Consider the following 22,002-nt stretch of genomic DNA (forward strand, 5'->3'; position numbering starts at 1 on the left):
ATGCATGTAATAATTTAAGAGTATAGTTAGATTTGTTATTAGAAAAAGTACTTTTTATCAAAAAAAAAAAAAACGTGAAAGAAAAAGAAGACAAAACTCAATGACTCTATTAGTACATTCTCAATGGAATTTTAAAAGTATTCAAATTAAAATCATTAAACATTTGCCAAATCTGATTATTAAACAACTAATCATTTTAATCATTGATATATACAGATACTATTTTTATATGTACTATATAAATACATAAACTATTATTTTAGAGAGATCCAAATTTCCGTTGTAATTCCACGATTTTACGGATTTTCGCTACCGCACAAAATATACAGATAACATGTTTAGCTTAAATGATCCGTGTCACCTTCAAATCGAATTAGTATACACATTTAACAAAACATGTTACAGTTTAGGTTAAGTGACAGGTTTACAAGTCAACAAATTTTCCTTTTTCTAATACCCATCAATTTGTAAACTTGACCCGTTTTCTCGACAACAAAGAACACATTCCTTTTTAGACCAATGCTCACAACATAATTGAGACTAAAGCTCACAATTGGATACCAGTTTTCACACATGGTTACATCTCTTAAGTAAAAAAAAAACAATATGTTAATTTTTTATTTTTCTTGACAATTAAAACATATGAGTAGTATCATGTTTAACTTGATAAGACCTGCCGACAATTGAGACGTTAGGGTCGTTAAAATTGAATAATACAGATTCACATCGCTGTCAGGGTCGTTGAAACTGTTACGAAATCGAATGAGAACGAGTCAAACAATGTCCACTTGCAAACTGAACAACGTGATTGAAATTATGGCGGCATCTATCAGGTGGCTCACATGTTGACTTTCTGTCTTCTAATCTTTATTCTTAATCAACTACAGACAACAACTGGTTTCACTATTCCATTTGCTAATCATAAAAAGTCAAACCCAGTTCTTCTTCGTGCTCATGAAGATGACCAAAGCAGAGTTATTGCTGTGCTTTCTATGGCTGAACTTACTCACGTTGTTAACATCTTCTCAATCTTTGGTACCTCAACAAGAAGGTAAAAGTCGTTCATAAATTAAATTCAAAGTTGTCTATTATGCAGTCATCAGTTATTACTTATTAGCCTACAAGTTGTTCGATGAAATGCTAGCATGGGAATTTAGGAGCGTTACCTGCATGCAGTAATTTTAAATCAGCTTATCCGATAATGGATCAATATATATGTCGATTAACTTGGTGTCTAATAATTACAACAATAGGTTTCTTGAATTTTAATCTTAAATATATATATAAACGAAACATTTCTACATTATCTCAAGCCACCAGATTGCTTTATTTGTAAATGTAGGTTTCTCAATTCTCATGCATTTGACCTGAATTCACGGATATGGGTCTCACCAAACCCAGATATTCCTTAAATGGGTTATAACATCTCATTGATAAAAAAATTAATCTCACCAAATATTTGATATGAAAAGCCTATAAAATATGGATATAATAAAAATTAATATCCGACTTTTTTGAAAAATATATTATTTATAATTAAGAAACAATTTTATAGTAAAAAAAATAATAAGCGGGTTATGGGTCTCACCAAACCCAGATAGTTTTAAACCGGGTTATAACATCTCATTTATTTGTGAAACCCTTTCATCATCAAATTCTAAGTATATTATTTTATTCTTACAATAAATAAATTTAAAATCCAAAAAATATATAAATATTATAAACGAATAATGTAAAACAACCCCGTAATACGGGAGATAAAAGCTAGTATATACATATACACTTAGATAACCGTTTAACAGTCATATAACTATTTAACCTACTCTTAACTGTTAACGGCTAATTCGATCCGTTTACCATAAGTATTCTACTAATAACGTTTATCACACATAATAATAAAAATAATAATTAATGTTTACGTCTAACATTTTAACATTATGATGCAAACTTTGATAAAGGTTTCAACTATACTAACAAAATTCTTCTTCTTTTGATTTGATCCAGTGGTAACTGTTAATAGTATTCTTACAACAATGGGTGCAACCAATTGGAGGTTCAACGGTGACACTTGCAATCTTGATCTCATTTCTGAAGTACCAAAGCTAACTCAAGAAGTTAATGCAAGTACCGGATGTGATTGCAACATCAACAACAATACCGACTGTCATGTCGTAAGGATGTATAACACTCCTTTCCTGTTTTATGCTACATATATATTGTTAATTATAGTTGTTAATATTTTAAATCTATGCAGTACAATGAAGTTTTACAGTCTTCCTGGTGTTCTTTCACCCGAACTGATGAAGCTTCCTTATCTCAAATCAATGTAAGCTCATAGTTTATAAAGATAACGCTGCATTATTAAAATCAAATTACTCTCAGCTCTTAATTATTAATGTTTGATTTACAGTGACTTTGCTTACAATTACTTAAATGGCACAATTCCGCCAGAATGGGGCATGACACAATTACAAGAAATGTGAGATTTTATTATTTTGTTTCATAGTTTTTTTCTGTATGAGTAACAATGCACTGACCATGATGCAGTTCGGTTCTTGGCAATCGATTAACCGGGAAAATTCCACCTGAATTAGGGAATATTACCACTCTCACAAAGCTGTAGGTCATCTTGATTCTATTCTTTTTTTTAATGTGAAGCTATTTTGACAAATAAACAGTGGTTTAAGTAAACTTTATAATCAGGGATCTTGAAGCAAACTATCTTTCAGGAACCGTTCCTTCTCAACTTGGGAGATTATTAAATTTGAAATCATTGTAAGATTTATTAATCTTTTGATGACATGTTTTCTCCATTATGTTTTCTTTTTCTTTCGAAATTCCTAACTAAGTTTGTTTATTCCAGGATCTTGTCATCAAACCAGTTCACGGGGACATTGCCTGCAGCCCTTGGTGAACTAAGAAACTTGACAAATTTGTAAATTGTTTACATTATAGTTTATATATTATTCCCTTATTCCAAAAAATGATTCATTGTATTTCTTTTGCAATACAGTAGGATAAATGATAACAACTTCAGTGGGCCTATACCCGATTTCATACAAAACTGGAGACAACTTTCTCGACTGTAATATTATTTTTCATTTATAGCATTTAATTACATTACAACCATAACATAGACATTACGGCAGGCATTCAATCCATTGATTTTATTCGTTGTTTGTTCTTTCTGAAGTGAAATGGTTGCAAGTGGACTCGAGGGCCCGATCCCTTCATATATATCTCTTCTTGGGGGTTTAATTGACTTGTGAGTGAAGATTTTCTTTTAATATTCATAGCTAGTTAACCTTTACTTTTAATCTATTTGTTTTATGGTCAAACTGATTCTGTCATCTGTTCATGTTTTGCAGGCGGATAAGTGACATGTCGGGACCAGCACAAAGATTTCCTCCACTTAACAATGCTAGTGGATTAATAAGACTGTATGCACAAAATTCATGTTCTTATGAGTTTTATTTTTGGACATACAAAATGATAAAATTTTGTTCTTTAACTTAGGATTTTGAGAAATTGCAACATAACAGGTGAATTACCTGCTTATGTTTGGATGATCCGAGAACTGGAAACATTGTAAGTAACTAAGTATACAAACACCAATTTTTGTTTGTTGGTATATGTAACGACATCACTTTAACTGTAATACGACAGGGATGTAAGTTTTAACAGGTTAGTTGGTGGAATATCCCCAGACATTATCGGGAGGAGTTTGAGATTTGTGTAAGTGTGATTATTGATCAATTTTAATTATTATTGGTTAATATGGATTAACTATAATGTGATGTTTCTTTAAATAGGTTTTTAACTAGTAACATGCTAAGTGGAGACATACCTGACTCTCTTTTGCTAAATGGAGCTAGTATGTAAGTTTATTCATGGATCTTATATTCAAAGTTTTGTAGTCATCACTAAAGTTTGTAGAAAATGGATAACAAATGCTGGTGGTCAACCAAATGTGACCCGTTTTGATACAGTGACCTGTCGTACAACAACTTTACTTGGCAAGGACCTGATCGACCCGCGTGCAAACAAAACACGTATGTATAGTTTTCTTGTTACTTATATATATTAATCAATACTAATACTAATTCTTTTTTCTAATTCTTTCAGGAATACATACATTAACTTGTTTAAAAGCTCATCTACAGGGAATCCATTGTAAGACTGTGTTTGTTTATTTAAAATGTTAACGTGTCTAGTTTTAATTTTTACTCATATAAGGAAGATAATATCTATTTTAAATGTCGATTGCTTATACATTAATGTTATTAACAGACAGGACATACTGGCCTGCACCGAGAATATCAAGTGTCCAAGATGTAAGCATTTGCATCTTTAAACGTACACTGATGTTATTTTAAAGTATTTACTTCTTACTTTTTGATACTTATGCTATGTAAATATTGATTGCCGATTTGCCCCAACTTCTTATGCCCTAGTACATGCCTGTATACGAATCGAACGTTCAGTAACCGTTCGGTGAAAAGTTTGCTTATGTTCATTTATTTAGTAAGCATGAAAAAAGTATGGGCCACACATGTCTTGTTTGTTCATTTATGTTTGTGAACGTTTGTTCATTTACGTTCATTTGTGCTCGTTAGTCGACGTTTATCTAAGTTCGTTCGTTTATATATTTTGCTTAATTTTGGTGGATAATTACAATTTAGTCTAGTTTTATGAAACTAACATATTTCCCATTACAATTTTGTCTAGCTTTATTAACTTTTAGACCCGCCAGATTGATGTTCATGTTTACTTTTAATTGTCGTTCGGTCATCTATGTTCATTTATGTTCGTGAACCGTGCATTTATACTGTTAACGAACATAACCGAACGCGATCACACTCATAATCCTAATAGACAAACATGAACAAGAACCCCATTCGTTTGGTTGTTCGTGTTCAATCGTTTGGTCGGTTAAAGTTGAATAAATGAACACAAGCATGCTCCGTCCGTGTTCGTTCGGTTCGTTTGGGCCTACCCTGGTATTAGAGGAGGGGATTTAGAACCGTATACATATGAACGGGTATCTCAAAAGGGTCAAAAAAATTTTAACTAAAGACTGACCTGGTCAAATAGATCAAATTAGTAGAAAGTCACCAAACTAATTTTAACTCGTAAAACCTCCTATGTCTTCTTTATTAAAGTAAACTATTTTAATGCATCTTTTGATGTGCATGACAGATGGGTGTTCCATGCATATTAATAGTGGTGGAGATGACGTGAGCGTTAAAGAAAATAATATCAATATTGTTTATGAAGGAGACGCACATGTCGATGGTGGTGCATCTCGATTATACATAAACAGTAATAATAACTGGGGATTATGTAGCACTGGGGACTTCATGGATGACAATATTTTCCAAAACACGCGATACATTACAACATCAGCAAACTTACCATCTTCTGTTTATGCAACCGCACGCTTATCTCCTCTTTCACTTGTTTACTTTGCCCATTGTTTGGAAAATGGTGAATATGCTGTTAAACTACACTTTGCTGAATTACAGTTCACTAATGATACTACTTATAGAAGTCTTGGCAGACGGATTTTTGATATTTTTATTCAGGTGATAAAGATATTTAAATAAAGGGTTAGTTGCATAAAATGTTGAATAAGGGTGTGCATTGAATACTAACTGATTTTGTATGTAACAGGGACGACTTGTCAAGAAGAATTTTAACATCGAAGATGAGTCTAGTGGAATGGGAAATTCAGTGGTAATTCCATTTAATGCAAGTGTGACGAATAATATATTAGAGATACGGTTTTATTGGGCTGGTAAAGGGACAACTCGGTTTCCTAAACGAGGAGTTTACGGGCCTCTCGTGTCTGCTGTTTCTGTCGAGCCTTGTAAGTATTCATATCTTTATATTTGTGTTTTTGTAAAGTATTATTATATTTGACAAACTCTTTGTGGGCAGATTTCAAAACTTGTTCAGCTGGTGGAAAGAAGAAGAAAACTGGTTATGTTGGTATTGCAGTTGGAGTATCATGTTTGGTTTTGTTAGTGTTGGCGGTTATTTGGTGGAAACGCTCTTTGAAACATAATGAGAGAAAAGATAAAGGTAGGAAGGCTCCATTAATTTGTGTGCAATTATTTAGGGTGTTTTTACTGTTTTAGTCTTTGAAACATAATAAATCTATGTGATGGTGCATTTATAAATCGTATGTTTTATTTTCACTTGTTTTATGCTTTTGTTGAACAGATTTTCAAGGATTGGAGTTGAGAACAATCTCATTATCGTTAAAGCAATTAAAATCTGCCACACGCAATTTCAGTGCTGCAAATAAAATAGGACAAGGAGGTTTCGGCCCTGTATACAAGGTAATCTGGCAAAAATTGATTACTCATAAGACACCAGAAGTAGACCCATTTACTTATGAATGGGTCAACTGGGGTTATATTTTGTAAAAGCCTAAAAGGTAATGGACTACATTGTGATTTGTGACCGACTTTGTGTTTTTGCAAAGGAGGGGGAACTCTCAATATATATTTAATATATTATATAAAAGTTATACAAATAATAGGCTCGTTTAGGCTCGCGAGCCAGCTTGGGCTCGTTTATTTAACATGCGTAGCGTTAGGATTGAGCTCATTCAAGCTAGGTTCGAATCGAGCTTTTAGCTAGCCAATCTCGAGTAGTTCACGAGCGACTTGGCTCATTTACACCCCTGCATGTATGGATTGTGAAGTTGTGTGATATTTGCTCCAGGGTACATTGAGTGATGGAACGGTTGTTGCAGTGAAGCAGCTTTCATCAGAGTCAAGACAAGGGAACCGTGAATTTTTTAATGAAGTTGGTGTAATATCTTGTCTACAACACCCAAATCTTGTGAAGCTTCATGGATGTTGCATCGAAGGAGACCAACTAATGCTCGTCTACGAGTACTTAGAAAACAATAGCCTTTCTAATGCCTTGTTTGGTGAGTGTTTCAATAACATGCTCATATACACTTTTTTTCTTTATAAGGTTGTTACTTACAATAAAGTTACATTTTGTAGGTTCAAATAAAAGTGACTTGATGTTGGATTGGCCAACACGGTTTAAGATATGTCTTGGCATTGCTAGAGGCTTAGCTTTTCTTCATGAAGAATCAAGGCTCAAAATTGTGCATAGAGACATCAAAGCTACTAATGTTCTTCTTGACAAAGACTTGAACCCGAAAATAGCAGATTTTGGATTGGCGAGGCTGAATGAGGATGACCAAACTCATATTAGTACTCGTGTTGCTGGCACAATGTAATTTCTAATCTCTATAACATTTCAATCTGTTAGCATATATATTCAGGTTAGGCGCCAGGCCCATTAGCTAAGCCTACTAGGGTTCTTGGTTCTCAGTCTATATATACAGAATACACAACTACACATGTATATAGACCGAGAACCAAGGACCCTAAAAGGCTTAGCTAATGGGCCTGATGGCTAACCCGAATATATATTCTAAGACAATCCATTTATATATAAATGAATTTTTTATGCTATAAATGTCATGCTAACAAAAGTTTATTGATTTGCAGTGGATATATGGCACCTGAATACGCGCTATGGGGTTTCTTAAGTGATAAAGCGGATGTTTATAGCTTCGGGGTGTTGGCTTTGGAGATTGTGAGCGGAAAGAACAACATGAGTTACATTCCTCGGGACGATTGCACATGTCTTCTAGATTGGGTATCAGATAACTCTTTCTTATAAGCTAACCTAAGAAATCAATAGTTATAATAATTTATATGCTCCCCTACATTAGTTAAATGGATTCAGATATTCATTAAATATACTCGTTTGAACTGATTTTCTTTCAACTGTTTTTATTTAAATAAAGTTTACCCGTTTGTCCCATCAGATTTTAAATATAACTCGGATGAATATGCACATTTTGCAGGCTTGCCAATTGCAAAAAAGTAAAAACTACAACGAGCTATTTGATGAGAAATTGGGGTCAAATATCAACAAAGAAGAAGCAGAAATCATGGTCAAAGTAGCACTTTTGTGCACTAACGGTTCACCGTCTATACGCCCAATCATGTCTGAGGTGGTGAGTATGCTTGAAGGTCGAATATGTGTCCCGGATATAGACCCAGAAGCAGGTGGCTACACGGATGATTTGAGATTTAAAGCCATGAGAGACTTACGTGAGGTCAAAGACCATAAAAATAGTCAAAGTCAATGCTCTACATTGATTCAAACTGACCCGATGCTTTCATTTTCTTATTATGATCATTCTGAGATCGAACCCGTTGAGACAAGATGATGATTGTTCAAAAGACGAGTTTAAACCGAACAGAAAGCACAAAGTGAGTTTTAGAGTTATTTTGTCACATTAGTTTTTTTTTTAACAGCACATTAGTTGTATACTGTTGTAGAGTTATGTATATATATCATATATGTTTGTTCCATGATAACAAAATAAACTGATCTTCATACTTTTCCTAAGTGTATATGTTTGAATAAAAATAAGATTAAAACAATACGTTTGGGTTCAATTATTTCAGTTTTTCCGATAAGAAATCGGTTTTTCCTATTATGAAATAAAAAAAGAAGAAGAAAAAAAAAGTGAAGTGAATAATAATAATAATAATAATAATAATAATATCCCAGGTGTTGAGAGTTCAACTCAAGAAACATGACCTTCATTTACTGACAAAACATAACAGACTTCCTTCTTCATCTTTCTCTGCTTGCTTCTTATTCTCCATCATTCAACTAACAAACCCTAACTTAACTCCACTTCTCATTTCAATTTCACAATGTCACAACACTCCGACTCCGAATTCACCGACGCCGTTCACCATCTCACCTTCTCCGACCACCCGCCGGACCCACAATTCACCACCGGCCTCCGTCGCCGCCGCCGGAGCTCAAAAAAACCCGACTCTAGACCTCGTGTTAGATCAACCAGCTCGTTGGCTGATGACGTAAGCGTCAACCATCACTCCGTTACAGTAAACTCCCCTATTTTAATATCCACTGTTGGTAGATTATTATACACGTGTGTCACATTTCCAATATGGTTCGTTACCGACCCGATTGGAATCACCACACGTGCTGAACATTACATAATAATAATCATAATAAGGTTCCTGTTATTCTGTTGGCATAAGTTCAAATACATTATGTACACTTGCTTCTTAAGAAAGAAAGCAATATTATTATTCCTGTTACATATTATCAAACGGATTCTATGCGACTGCATCGAACGAAAGAAGGCGATACTGAAATGCTGTTTGCATATTATTAAAAAGATCATGTGTGACTGCATTAAAACAGAGAAATCGTTGTTTAAGTTATGTTTACAACTAGGATGGGGGCTGCTGTGTTCGGCTTTTGTCGGGTTTATTTTGGTTGGTTTGTTGGTTTCTTCGTTTGTTATTGGCGGTGTGGTAATGAAGTGTGTTGTCGAGGCGCCTGTGAGTGAGACGACGCGCTTGAGTTTTGATTATACGAGAGAGAGTCCGGTGGCTTTTGTGCCTGTGATGTCTTGTTTCGAGCCCGTTTGTTTGGATTGTGTTGACAGGATTGGGTTTGGTAATGTTGGTCCGTCGCGGGTGTTTCCGCCTGATCATAAGTTGCAGGCTACTGTCGAGTTGACGTTGCCTGAATCAGATTATAATAGAAATCTTGGAAATTTTCAGGTATTTAATTGGGAGATTTTTATATTTAAACGTGTTTAAACGGGTCAACACCACCCATGACTATTATTTGTCTTAACTAGAGGTGCGCAAAATGGGTTCTGGGCCCAAACCCAAACCGGTTTCGGTTGGGTCAACAAAAGTCAACGACGTTTTCTGGTCAAAGTTGGAACCGGTTTGGGTTGGGTCAACAAAAGTCAACCACGTTTTCTGGTCAAAGTTGGAACCGGTTTGGGTTGGGTAAAAAAGTCAACGACTTTGTCCGGGTTGAGCTGGGTCAACAAAAGTCAACGACGTTTTCTGGTCAAAGTTGGAACCGGTTTGGGTTGGGTCAACAAAAGTCAACGACGTAACGACGTTTTCTGGTCAAAGTTGGAACCTGTTTGGGTTGGGTCAACAAAAGTCTACGAAGTTTTCTGGTCAAAGTTGGAACCGTTTTTGAAAGGAAAGGATTGGATTTAAGGCGGTTTTAACATGTTCGGGTCGGGTTTGACGTGGTTCAAGGCGGTTATCATGACCAGTGTTAAGGCCCGATTTCAATCCTATGGGTCAGGTCGGTTTGAAACCAGTTTTAACACCAGTTCCAGTTACAGGTCCTGAACTGGGTTTTTCGGGCATCTATGGTCTCCACCGCCGCCACCAAATTGATACTCTTTTGAAATGGCCCATCTGACGACTATCCATTTTTCTTAGTACCAGTTTTGACTCGAACCTGACCCGTTTTGCCAGGCTTAGATGCCACCAAACGTTAAGATTAGAGCTGGTCAATGTGTCATGCCAATTATAACTTTTTTTAGTAAACTTAACGCGTATATTAATTTAAACTTTTCATAAAACGAGGTTTATGGATTGAATGATAAACCCGTTTGGTTTTAGAGATAAAACCAAGCAGATTCGACCCGATCATGAAGAATCGGGTCAACTTTTCGACTTCAACTATATACTAGAATAACGGTTTGAATGAATGTTTTCCTGAAGGTGAGGGTAGACTTCCTCTCAAGCATTGGCAAATTCCTTGCAAGTGCAACTCAACCGTGTACAATCCGATTCAAAAGCGGGCCTATCCGCCTTTTGATGATGATTTTGAAGCTGGCCCCGCTAATCACCGGCTACTCATCAGAATCCCAAACCGTGCACATCAAGTTCAACCAATACACTGAACGGGAAATCCCAACTAGTTGTGTGAGAGTGGCACTAGAACCACGGGCAGAGTTTGCAAAGGGTCGCGGTGTTCCTCAAATTTACACGGCTTATTTAAAACTCGAGTCACAACTTCCATTTATGAAGCGCGCTCTATGGTCGTGGAAAGCAACTGTGTTTGTTTGGACTGGTCTTGTTATATTTATGTTGGGTTCGGTTGTTATGATGTTCTGTTGTGGTTCGTGGCTAGGTCTAAGAGGTAGCGCTCTTTTAAATAGTATTGGTGAGACTGATCCGACCAGTGAACTAGTAGAATAATCGGTCCGGTTTACATAAAATTGGTTTTTCAAATAAAACAATATTTTTTTATAATAACTCACAACATGTGAATATGGTATGGACATGCTTGTCACTTGTCAGTTTACCTATGATAACATTATCTTTATAATCACATTTACCGCATAAAAAGTAGTATAAAACTATAATTAAGTCATATGCGAGTACAAAGTACATACGCACAAAAGCTTTGTTAATCATTCGCGTTGGAGATAATCATTTGGATGCATTACGGCTGCTAGCAGACCTAAGGAAAGATGTGCTCTTGGTGATTTCACGTAAAGGCTTATCGGTGAACCTTATGATGTTGTAGACCCATGCACCAGAAATGGCGCCTGCGGTTGGACCCAATAGGTAAATCCATATGCCACGGTATTGGTTCGACACAATGGCTGGACCCAAACTCCTTGCTGGGTTCATTGATGCCCCTGATATTGGCCTGTGATCACCAAACACTTATACCCAAATTAAAAAGGAAAAATAAAGATTGCTGTTTAAAATAATCATTTGAAAAATATGCATAGATGATTATTATTATTATTATTATTATTATTATTATTATTATTATTATTATTATATTGTCATAAGATGAGAAAACATACCCTGCAAACATAACATTGAGTAAACCCACTGCAAGTCCAGCTAACTCTCCGATCTTTAAAAAAAATGGTCATATTTTTTTAGCATTTGATTATTTTTTAAAATATGGAGTATTAATTATTATCATATTTTACCAATGTTATTATTAAAACAAAACTAAATAAAATAAAGGACAGGATAGTAACTGCTCGGTTATCGGTTGCAGCGCCTGAAATGACAAACATGAGGTAGAATGTGATAATAAACTCTAAAACCAAAGATTGGAGATGAGATCCAACGGGCAGGGTTCCAGCAAAATGATCTTCATGGCCGTTAAATATTAAACGTAGAGCCCACTCGCTAAGGTTGACCCAAGTACTTGAGCACCCACGTATGCCGGTACCTTACACACAAATAATATGCATTGTGTTATTATTTATATAAATTCCAAGAATATATATATATAGCGTTATAAGTACATATAAGTAAAGTAATAAACCAATTAATAAAAACCAAACGAGTAAAACGTAGAGTTTAGAGACGTTAAGCTAAACAAGCCAAGTTCAAGCTTAGACTTAGACGTTCTCAAGCTTGGCTCGTCATGTTAACAATTTGTTTGATGATGGATTAGTTTTTGGTCTCTAACATTAAGAGATCTTAAAAAAGAGTGGTCATGTGAAATAACTACCTTATCACTTTCATATATATCATCTTATTACATAATTTCTCATTGCAACCAGACCTGTGAGAGTAAGCATGAGAAGCGCCAGTTTGTCTTGATTAGCGCATTCACATTCAGTTCCCTACCATATATCCATATATATCATATAATTACACTAAAAATTACTATAGTTTCTTTCTCATTTCCAAATAAATAATACATTTTTATACTTTTACCATTATCATTTATCCCTCCTTCACTCACAATCACTTTCAAAAAATATTAAATATTATACGATGTGAACAGTGAAACCCCAAATTTAACTTTCCCGTATAACATTTTCTGTCTTCTTTACTCACAACCAATTATAACCATGTTATATAATTTACAAATTCCTCTCATATATTTATTCACATATTTATAGGGAATATGCTCTAACCAAATCCATAAATAATTTCACTATATTTATGACAAATAATAATACTAGTGTCATAAATGAATCAGTTGTGTACTTAATTTATTTATTACTCCATTTAGATTGTTTGAACCAAATCCATAATTGATTCCACAGTATTTAACTATTTAAGCAGTTAACAATTTTTTTTTTATAAAATTCACTATAGTTATGACAAATTAATAATAGTATCACAAATGAATCATTGTGTACTTAATTATTTATATAGACTTTAATACAGAAAAACTTATAACTAAAAACATAAAAAACCAATACTTTTTAATTTGTATATCCAAAAGATTAAACAATTGAACATTTAAAAAAATCAAAGAATATTTTAAAAAATTTACCTGTTTCAAGGGAAACCTTCTACAAGTGGCAAAAGCAATGGTGACAGCAGGGTTAAAATGAGCACCGGAGATATGTCCGACGGAGTAAACCATGAACATCACCACCAACCCCCACACAATGGATATTCCGGGAAGACCTATCACCTTCTCCTGCCCGGAGTTCACCACCGCCGCCGCACAGCCGGCAAATATCACGAAGTACGTTCCCAGAACCTCAGCTATCAACTGCATATATGTACATCATATAATTAGTCTTATTATTATTATTGGCCTAAACAATATGTTTTAACAAAATAATAATAATAATATGTTTTAACAAATGAGAACCTTTTGAAGGAAAGGAACAGTTGGAAAACATGAGGTTGGATGAGTTTGATCTTCAATATTAGCACCGCCGTCTATCTCCGCCATTGGATGTGGCTGTGGGTTGCCGGAATGTGACTTGGCTTTATTTATGGTGACCTTGTTCACTTTCTATATATATTTTCTAAACGGTTGGGAACTTATTATTATTATTATTATTATTATTATTATTATTATTATTATTATTGTTGTTGTTGTTGTCATGTGTTGGTATCTTACTTTTCAAACGTAGATAACAACAAGTAGTTTGGATTATCTACTAGGAATTTAATATTTTTTTTAAAAAAATTATGTTAGAATTAATTACGTATGACTAGTACAATTGAGTATTGACAATCAAGAATATTTTTTAACTAGAATAAGTTGATTTAGGAAAAATAAATTGTATATACATTTACTTTATATATTATGTTTAATAATTGAGTTTAAACAATAGATATACAAGTGTAACTATTATGAAACTTGTTAATACAAAAGGGTTTAAATAGGATTTCAAGACTCGTGATCGTTGTTTGTCTCACCAACTACTTTGCCACCGGCACCATCACCATCACCTCTTATTGGCTCACAACAATCATAACCTTTGTCTTCGTCACCATTGTAGTTGTCTCCACCACCGCCACTCACATACACCACCTCATACACGTCATCACCGTCGACGACACCATCACCGAAGTTAGAGAATACAAACTCGTCTCTAGACTATATAATATAAATTGTTGGGAACATTTTTCTTCATTCCAGACCATCTAAGTTTTTGTTTCCCGTCTTTCTATTCTATTAAATAAGAATATTAGATAATAATAATATTAAAAGAATATGTTTGTTAATAGATATTTAATATAAGTTTAATTATGAATAGTTAATATATCATTAATTAAGTAAATTTAATATGAAATTAGTTATGGACCTTTATGAATAAGATATTTTTTTTACTTAAAAGGCCTCTATATAAGTCTTCAAATATTATCAAGTTCAAATTTCTGTTTTGTTAAAATAGTTAGAAAATGGAATAATGATAATACTTGTTACTAAAGACATAACTTCTTTTATTAGTATGTACATTATATTACATTTAGATTATCTAAAACTTGTGTAATACATGGAATGCTAGCCTATTAAATTAATAAATTCAAACATATTTTAAGTGTAAAAAAAGATTGTGTTAATTTTAAAGGGAAATAAGAGACTGTAATATATAATAAAAATACCAAAAAAGTTCATCATACATATAGCATATATAAAGTTGGTATGAATAATTGTTTGATTAGATTATTTTATCCCTTCTATTGTAAATGCACATATACTGAACTGATAACTGAATCATAGTAGCCGAGCCATAATCTAATGCGTACAGATCCATAACGCTTTAATTTGATTATAATAAAATATAAAATATATTATATTATTATATATAAATGAGTATAAGAAGAAAACTAAATAGCTTGAATTTAGTAGTATATTTAATGAATACTTTTAAAGTTGTAAGATATGGTTGGCATAAGTGCAACCACTGAACTACCCACCGGCAAGGCTTACGAATTTGTTTATTAAATGCTCATATTATATTTGACTTATCTTTATATTTTACATATTTTAACAAACTTTAAATTTCTCAGTAATATGATTAAAGATCTATCATCCAATATCGAAGGGTATCATGGTCATTAGTAATAACTTCACACATTAGAGTGGTTTGTGATTCACACATTATACATATGAGAAAATTAAAAGAATGATTTGGTTTCTTGTTACTATGAGATAAAGTGCTAGATCTAATAGGTGAAGGACTACATTGATAGATTATTTATTGGTCAATCATGAATGCTTCGATCATTTTCTTCAAATTCGACTTCATTTATACATATGATCGTCAAAAAGTGGCAAGAGATAGATTCAGAATAGACGTTAATGATATGAGAAAAGAAGTTGTAGATGTAGGGCTACCGGTCGTAACTTAGAATTGAAATACAACACGAGTGGATAACAAAGCATCACGTTACACCTATCGGTGACGTAGAGCTGAAGCAAGAAAATATAAACACGAAAAATCATTCTAAAATAAGATGAGTTTTATTGAAAAGCAATTGACAATTGCAGAAATTGGGAAGAAAAATATTAATTAGTGAAATCAAATACCGGAATGATGAAATTTTAATATGACAGCTAGGCTTTAGCAGTTTGTCCCGTGTAGATTGTAGAAGCTGTTTTGTATTTCTTTTTCTACTAAGCCAAAGGAGATACCACTAAAAAGTATAAACCAAGGAAACAAGCAAGTGCAAACCCCAACAATACAAACTTTCTTTTTTCTTTTTCAGTTTAGTCACAAAAGGTTGAACATATCATTTTTTTTTAAACTAAAAGCCATCTCATGTAAGTAATTTAAGTAGCAGGTAGTAAATTCCGTAACCTACAATCCACATGGAGACTCACCACTGCCAAAAGGTATGGAAACCCACTCTTTGTACTTGGCAAAGGTTAGAACAAACTACAAACAAAAGATGAGAGATGTGAAGTGGGATAATAAACCTATGTATAATCATGTTAACTCAAATATTCATTTAACCATTTAGATATTATGTATAAAGCTTGCGACTTTTATATCTATGACTACATATTTTTGCCACTTGTCATTCTCATAACCATTCTCACATTTTTTTTCACTTATTTTAATATATGGTCCTTATCTTTTAAGTCATGTCAATATATGAAAATAAGTTTGTTTTTATTATATGTAAATCCTAATCAATTCATTAATTAACATTAATGATGAAATAAGAAAATATTAAAATTGACGTTACAAGTTTGTTAGAATATAATTTTAAAGTCACAAGTAATTGCAAATTAAAGCAAATAAATGTTCATTATTGTTGAAGAATTTGAATTTGTATGGTAAACTACAAATTGTTTTTTAAACTAGGATTCGAGCAACAGTGTATAATTTTTTATATAAGATTGGTTTCAAATTTGGATTAAAAATATTCTCATATGCATTTAAACTCAGAAAAATGTGTATTTTCTTAATTTTCTCCAAACATTTTGTATAAATATTGCAAACATAGAGAATACCTATTATATATCTTGGTGTTTAGCATTAAATTATTGAAGTTGAATTATATATTTCTAATCTATATGTATACCGATTTACTATATGAAGTATACGTCATTTATTTATATGATTTTTTTGTGTAATATAAAGAGTTTTAGTAGTAAAAAAAATCAATGTTTAATTTTCAATATTTTCTTTATAATTCAGACCAAAATGTTTCAGAACATATATTTTCACATTAATTTATAAAAAAGTAGTTAATCCGGTTAAAAGTCATTTACCATGCTTCCAACAAATCCAAAATCTTTGCTTTTTTTTTTCTATAAGTTTTTAATAAATATATATATATATATATATCGATTAATTAAATATTCCAACAACTCCCATAATATTAACAAATAACAGAGGATTAGTATTCAAAATTTAAACATTCCTTATCAAATACTTTTATCTCTCATAAATAAGAATCACTACCTTCACTTTATGTAACTTTAAATCCGAACATGACTTTAATGTTAGTATGTCTTTGTCATTTTCCATTAATATGAAATGAAAAAAAAAACATTTTGTTATATTTTAATTTTCGGTTTTATATGTTGCTTGATTTACAATTGTTAATTGTAAAATATAAAATCAAGTAAATATTTGTCATACACATAATATTAATGACACTAAATTTATCAGATCAATCAATTTCAAATTCTAAAAATTATAAGGATGACTATATAATCAAAGTTCAGGTAATCTGGTTTTTAGATAATCATGTTTTGGGATAAACATGAGCACATGATCTCAAATGACATTATATATATTAATGATTAACAGACATGATATTTTACGTGTAAGAATATTTTTTTTGTTAGTTTCATGGATATTTCATTTATTGAGGGTTGGTATGTACTTGAAGAATCTTATTTATCACACGAACAATTATACGTGGCTATATCAAGAGTTATAAACATACTTGTATGTTACCTTATCAAGAGTTATAAGCAGACATGGATTAAAGATTTGATTTGTGATAAACAATGTATACCAACCAATAAATCACAAATGTAGCATACAATGACTGTTTTATTGATTTGTAACATATTAGTGTAATCTTAGTTATGTAATTTCTGTAACTTTAATGTAAATTGTAATTGTATAAAATATATGATCATTTTATCAAGTATATTTCACTTAGTGATTAAAAATACAAAATTTTCATCAATTACCCGTATAATACACAGGCCTCAAACTAGTAAACCAATATATAAGTCATATGGTGTATAAATATCAAATGTAATTTGATACTTTAATAACATGCAAAACAATGCAAGAAATATACGACTCTTAATTTATGCTTCACAACTTCACGTAACGCGTGCATTAAATCATTACTCATTAATATATAAATAAACATTTATATTTAAGATTGTTGTTACTTTGTAAAGAGAAAATTAGCATTGCCTCCCTGTGTAATATAGTCGCAAGATGGAATAACCACAAAAAAAGAATTTACGCATGTTGCGCCTATGAAAAAGAAAATTAGCATTTTTTTCATCTTGCAACTATATTACACAGGGAGGCAAATGCTAAATGTTAAAATCCAAATTTAGACATTCATTTAAATTAATTGCTTCGACGTGAAACCTTTTGAGATTTAAGTTGTGAGAAGAACTAGATAAATGGCAGATAAACGGACAATAAGTTTTGCTGCGTCCCTTTTAGAATATCAAACTCCATCTTAGGGGCCAAAAAATAACTATTCACGATCCGTTGAACATAAGGAAATCCACATTCTCTGGGGCCAGAAAACGAATGACACGTTTTTATATTGTTGCTTCAGCAAACAGTTTTTTCTTTATGTACTACTAGTTAGCAATATAAATTTTCTAGCATTAATCTAATAATTAAAAAAGATGTATCCGTATAATTTGCAGTTGTCACAATTATATTCTTTTTATGTTTATTAGAGACTAACTATTAAAAACAACATACTTTCTCATTTTTCATGTAAAATGTCAACCATCTTTTATCTTCCATGAAAATAATGTTATATGTTATGTTATATACACCTTTCGACGCGACTCTATTCAACTTCAAAACTTCAAACAACCAACACTGTTCTCGTCGTTAAATCCGTAACAATTTTAACCGATAAAAAACAAAAACAGTTAAAATAACCGACACATAACAAACTCTCACCTTATACTCGACAGCCTTCTCCTCTTACGACTCTTCTTACGAACATTAACGCTCTTCGAAGATGAGCCGACACACGGTCTAACCACCGCCTGCCTACATGACAATGTCCGGTTTCTCTTCTCGCCCCACTTCAATGGAAGCTTGTTGACCACCATACCAATATCCGCTGACCGGCTTAATTCCACCAAGTTCTCAATTTGATCATTAATCTGATGCAACCATGCTACCGACAAATCCAGTTCCATCGAATCGTCTGGCGGTTTCTTAAACATGTTTATAAGTATATCCTGATATGACTGAAACGAAGTCGAGCTTTGATACCCGTGTTGACCCTCACATATCATGTTGACTTTGACCACATGCTTGCATAGATTCCCTCGCAACGACCACTCACAATCACAAAAGGCGAACTCAGACCCGGGATTCCAAACCAGATGGACCTTGGTTCGGTCACGTTGGCTAACTACATTAGCAAAGTGGTTGTTTAAAGTGACATCTGTGTCGGGGATTTGAACTGCACGGTGCCATGATGTGGAATTGATGTATTCTTCCTTAACGGTTTGGAAGGAATCGCATTCGTCTGCATATCGGTCAAGCCAGTAGCTCGAGTGTAACTCGGTTGTTAATTTGTGAATCAGCCAATCGACTCGTTGGAGTGCACCGAGATGCGAGTCATCAAAAAGTTTTAGTTTTAACTTCACGTGATAAGCTTCAATTGCACCGGATGTTTCTTGACTTGCAAGCGGGAGGGTTTTCATTACAGTTAACCACATTTCTGAATCAGAAATTGTTAACGAATCAGAGAAGTATATGAAACTGCTATTTTTGTGCGTTATTTTTAACCCGTTAAAGAAAAAAACATAAACAAAATAGTAGACTCATTTATAGATAAATGGGTCCAAATCGCCACCCCTTAAATTTAAAGTGCTCACTAAACTGAAATAACTGAATTGAAACAAGAACTAATGACGTCACTGAACCGAAATAACCGAACCAAGTTAAAAACTGACAGTTTTGTTTTATATTTTTCCAAAACCAACTTTTCGGTTCTGTTTCAGTTTTTCATCAACCAGAAACCGAACCTAAACTGAAAAAACCGACTTTTAAGTAATTTAATAGACCGACTTTCAAAATCCAAATTTTTGGTTTTGGTTCAGTTTGAGCCTAAACCAACCCATGCACACTGGCATGTAAAAGAACCGAACAATTAATGAACAATTGGTGAATTGTTCAGCGAGAAGTTCGTTTATTTATTAATCAACAAACATGAACTAAAAAAAAACTGTTCATTCAGCACATGCCTCGCTTGTTCATTTAAATTAGTTTATGTTGGCCCATTTACATTCATTTATGTTCGTTAGTTTATGTTAAAGCTCAACGAACGAACAAACACAAATATGCTCCGTACGTGTTCGTTCGGTTCGTATACAAGCCTAATGTACACCCTATCTAAAATAAAGAAAAATTTAACACGTAAACACAGAAGCAAAAGAAGAGTGGGCTAACCAATCTTAGGCACCCATGTGGCGGTGAAATATTGCATGAAGTCGATTTGGTCAACAAAGTCAATGGAGAATTTCTCTAAAACCGCAAAAGGATCTACTCCTGCCCAAATGCTATAAACAATTTCTCCTAGCCGTTTGAATATTTCTCTTTGAACTTCAACATTCCTACAGTTCTTGACGATATGTCGCAGCCACGATCGACGAACCCGCCACAAAGAAAATAATATAGGACACGAAAACGTCTCCCTAAAAAAATACAAATTTGTCAGTCAAAAAGTTACTGGGTCAAAAATCCACGTTGACCTTTTGACAGTCAAAAACTAGGTTTGAGGTAAAGAGTAGCGTACCTTATAGGATCAGTCTCGGCAGCTGCATCATCAATAACAAACCCATTGGCCTTCCAGGTCGGGTCAACAGCACGAACACGACCAAGTAAAGCTTTCATCCATTTGCTGATGTCAGCACTAGAAACGCTACGTGTAATGACCCATGCTACGGGAAGTGCATGTTGTCTTGAATCAAACACTAGAAGCGTGCACAGAGGATACTGCCAGAAAAAATAATAATAATAATAATAATAATAATAATAACAACAACAACAATAATAACAATAACAATAATAATAATATTATAATAGTAATTAGCCCGGCCCGTTTTGACTCGTACCAGTTTTAACCCATTTTGACCCGTATCAATTTCAACTCATTTAGACCTGTACCATTTTCAACCCATTTTTCACCTCTAGCTATAGGTTTGAGTGGTTAAAGAAATATTCAGTGGCTACTAACAAGTACAAACCGGAGTGCATGGGTCGCTTTGGGTTAGTTTTGGGCTTACACCAAACCAAAAGAATGAAAAATCGATTTTTGAGTTTTTGAAAACCATTCAGTTTTGGTCTTTTTGGGTTTAGCATCAGGGGTTGAAATTTTGGGCCTAAAATAAACTGCCCTACAATAATGAATCTTGCCTCAAAACCTTTTTGTGAATTAATACGCTAATTGATTAGTATACATTTTAACAATTTATTAAATTCTTATAAATCATTTAAAATTCAAAAATAAAAAACAAAAACTCATAAATTCAGTTCAGTTCGTTTTTTCGGATTTAATTACATGCAAGTTTCATTAAAAAAAAACACAAAGCCAAAGCGTTGGTTTTTGTTTTTTTCGGTTCGGTTTTTACAATTTCATTCTACCTTTAGTCTCTTGATTCCAAATGTTGAGTCAACTGCTATAATACTGTGATGTCCAAACCGAAGCATCTGTTGTAACTGCCACTCGGTTTGAACCCCGAGAACAAACGGGTCAGTGTTTTCCTGATAATAAAATATAGACTTCTTATTCCGACTAGCCCACATTCGTACACTCGCTTCATCATCTAAATCCAGTTCATGTGTAGACCGTTTAATAATCATCCCGAGTTTATGCACATACTGAGAAGCAAGAGAGTTGACTATCACGTCTGACCCGCAATACCGTTGAATCCCTTCTATATGTTTCTCTAGAACATTCTCTTCAGGTATTCCAAGATATATCATTGACATAGTTTGCTGTTGAATCTCATTCCCGACATACGGAATCTTCTTGGCTCCCGGGCCAATAGCATCTCGATCAAGTGGGCCATGGCAGATAAGGCCCGATTCGTTCACGTGTCTTCTGTCATTGTATATAATGAGTGCAAGAGATGGGCGCGCGTACAGACGTTTGACCACAAAATGACACATGCACC

The 22,002-nt window shown here is 33.4% G+C and overlaps 3 protein-coding genes and 1 pseudogene across 4 annotated transcripts; 2 read left to right on the top strand and 2 right to left on the bottom strand.

Moving 5' to 3' along the window:
* The first annotated feature begins 933 nt into the window (after nucleotides 1-933).
* Nucleotides 934-8,384, top strand: LOC143598513 (putative leucine-rich repeat receptor-like serine/threonine-protein kinase At3g14840). The gene is made up of 24 exons (XM_077076715.1): nucleotides 934-1,051; nucleotides 2,005-2,179; nucleotides 2,255-2,326; nucleotides 2,411-2,479; nucleotides 2,548-2,619; nucleotides 2,704-2,775; nucleotides 2,864-2,935; nucleotides 3,014-3,085; nucleotides 3,194-3,265; nucleotides 3,369-3,440; nucleotides 3,517-3,588; nucleotides 3,667-3,735; nucleotides 3,813-3,878; nucleotides 3,990-4,052; nucleotides 4,126-4,173; nucleotides 4,291-4,334; nucleotides 5,200-5,585; nucleotides 5,674-5,869; nucleotides 5,941-6,084; nucleotides 6,226-6,344; nucleotides 6,733-6,943; nucleotides 7,023-7,260; nucleotides 7,539-7,689; nucleotides 7,901-8,384. Exons 1-24 carry the CDS (start codon nucleotides 955-957, stop codon nucleotides 8,267-8,269), a joined length of 3,021 nt encoding a protein of 1,006 aa, XP_076932830.1. The 5' UTR covers nucleotides 934-954; the 3' UTR covers nucleotides 8,270-8,384.
* Nucleotides 8,385-8,765: 381 nt separating this feature from the next.
* On the top strand, nucleotides 8,766-11,146 carry LOC143598515 (seipin-2-like). Its single transcript, XM_077076717.1, has 2 exons — nucleotides 8,766-9,650; nucleotides 10,626-11,146. Exons 1-2 carry the CDS (start codon nucleotides 8,766-8,768, stop codon nucleotides 11,103-11,105), a joined length of 1,365 nt encoding a protein of 454 aa, XP_076932832.1. The 3' UTR covers nucleotides 11,106-11,146.
* Nucleotides 11,147-11,333: 187 nt separating this feature from the next.
* LOC143598507 (aquaporin NIP1-1-like) lies at nucleotides 11,334-13,579 on the bottom strand (annotated as a pseudogene). The gene is made up of 5 exons (XR_013147121.1): nucleotides 13,495-13,579; nucleotides 13,168-13,392; nucleotides 11,909-12,105; nucleotides 11,726-11,778; nucleotides 11,334-11,562 (listed from the first exon to the last, which is right to left on the bottom strand). The product of XR_013147121.1 is annotated as an aquaporin NIP1-1-like (transcript).
* A 5,106-nt stretch (nucleotides 13,580-18,685) lies between these two features.
* On the bottom strand, nucleotides 18,686-21,988 carry LOC143598508 (uncharacterized; the record flags this gene model as incomplete). The annotated part of the gene is made up of 4 exons (XM_077076709.1): nucleotides 18,686-19,544; nucleotides 20,276-20,520; nucleotides 20,622-20,821; nucleotides 21,470-21,988. Coding segments are annotated over 4 exons (1,743 nt in total), but the record flags the coding sequence as incomplete, so codon positions are not given.
* Between the last annotated feature and the right edge of the window lie 14 nt (nucleotides 21,989-22,002).

This window comes from Bidens hawaiensis, unplaced genomic scaffold, assembly GCF_021521415.1.
Source record: "Bidens hawaiensis isolate Kalapana, Puna unplaced genomic scaffold, B.hawaiensis_p1.1 tig00050477_1, whole genome shotgun sequence".
Lineage (NCBI taxonomy): Eukaryota > Viridiplantae > Streptophyta > Magnoliopsida > Asterales > Asteraceae > Bidens > Bidens hawaiensis.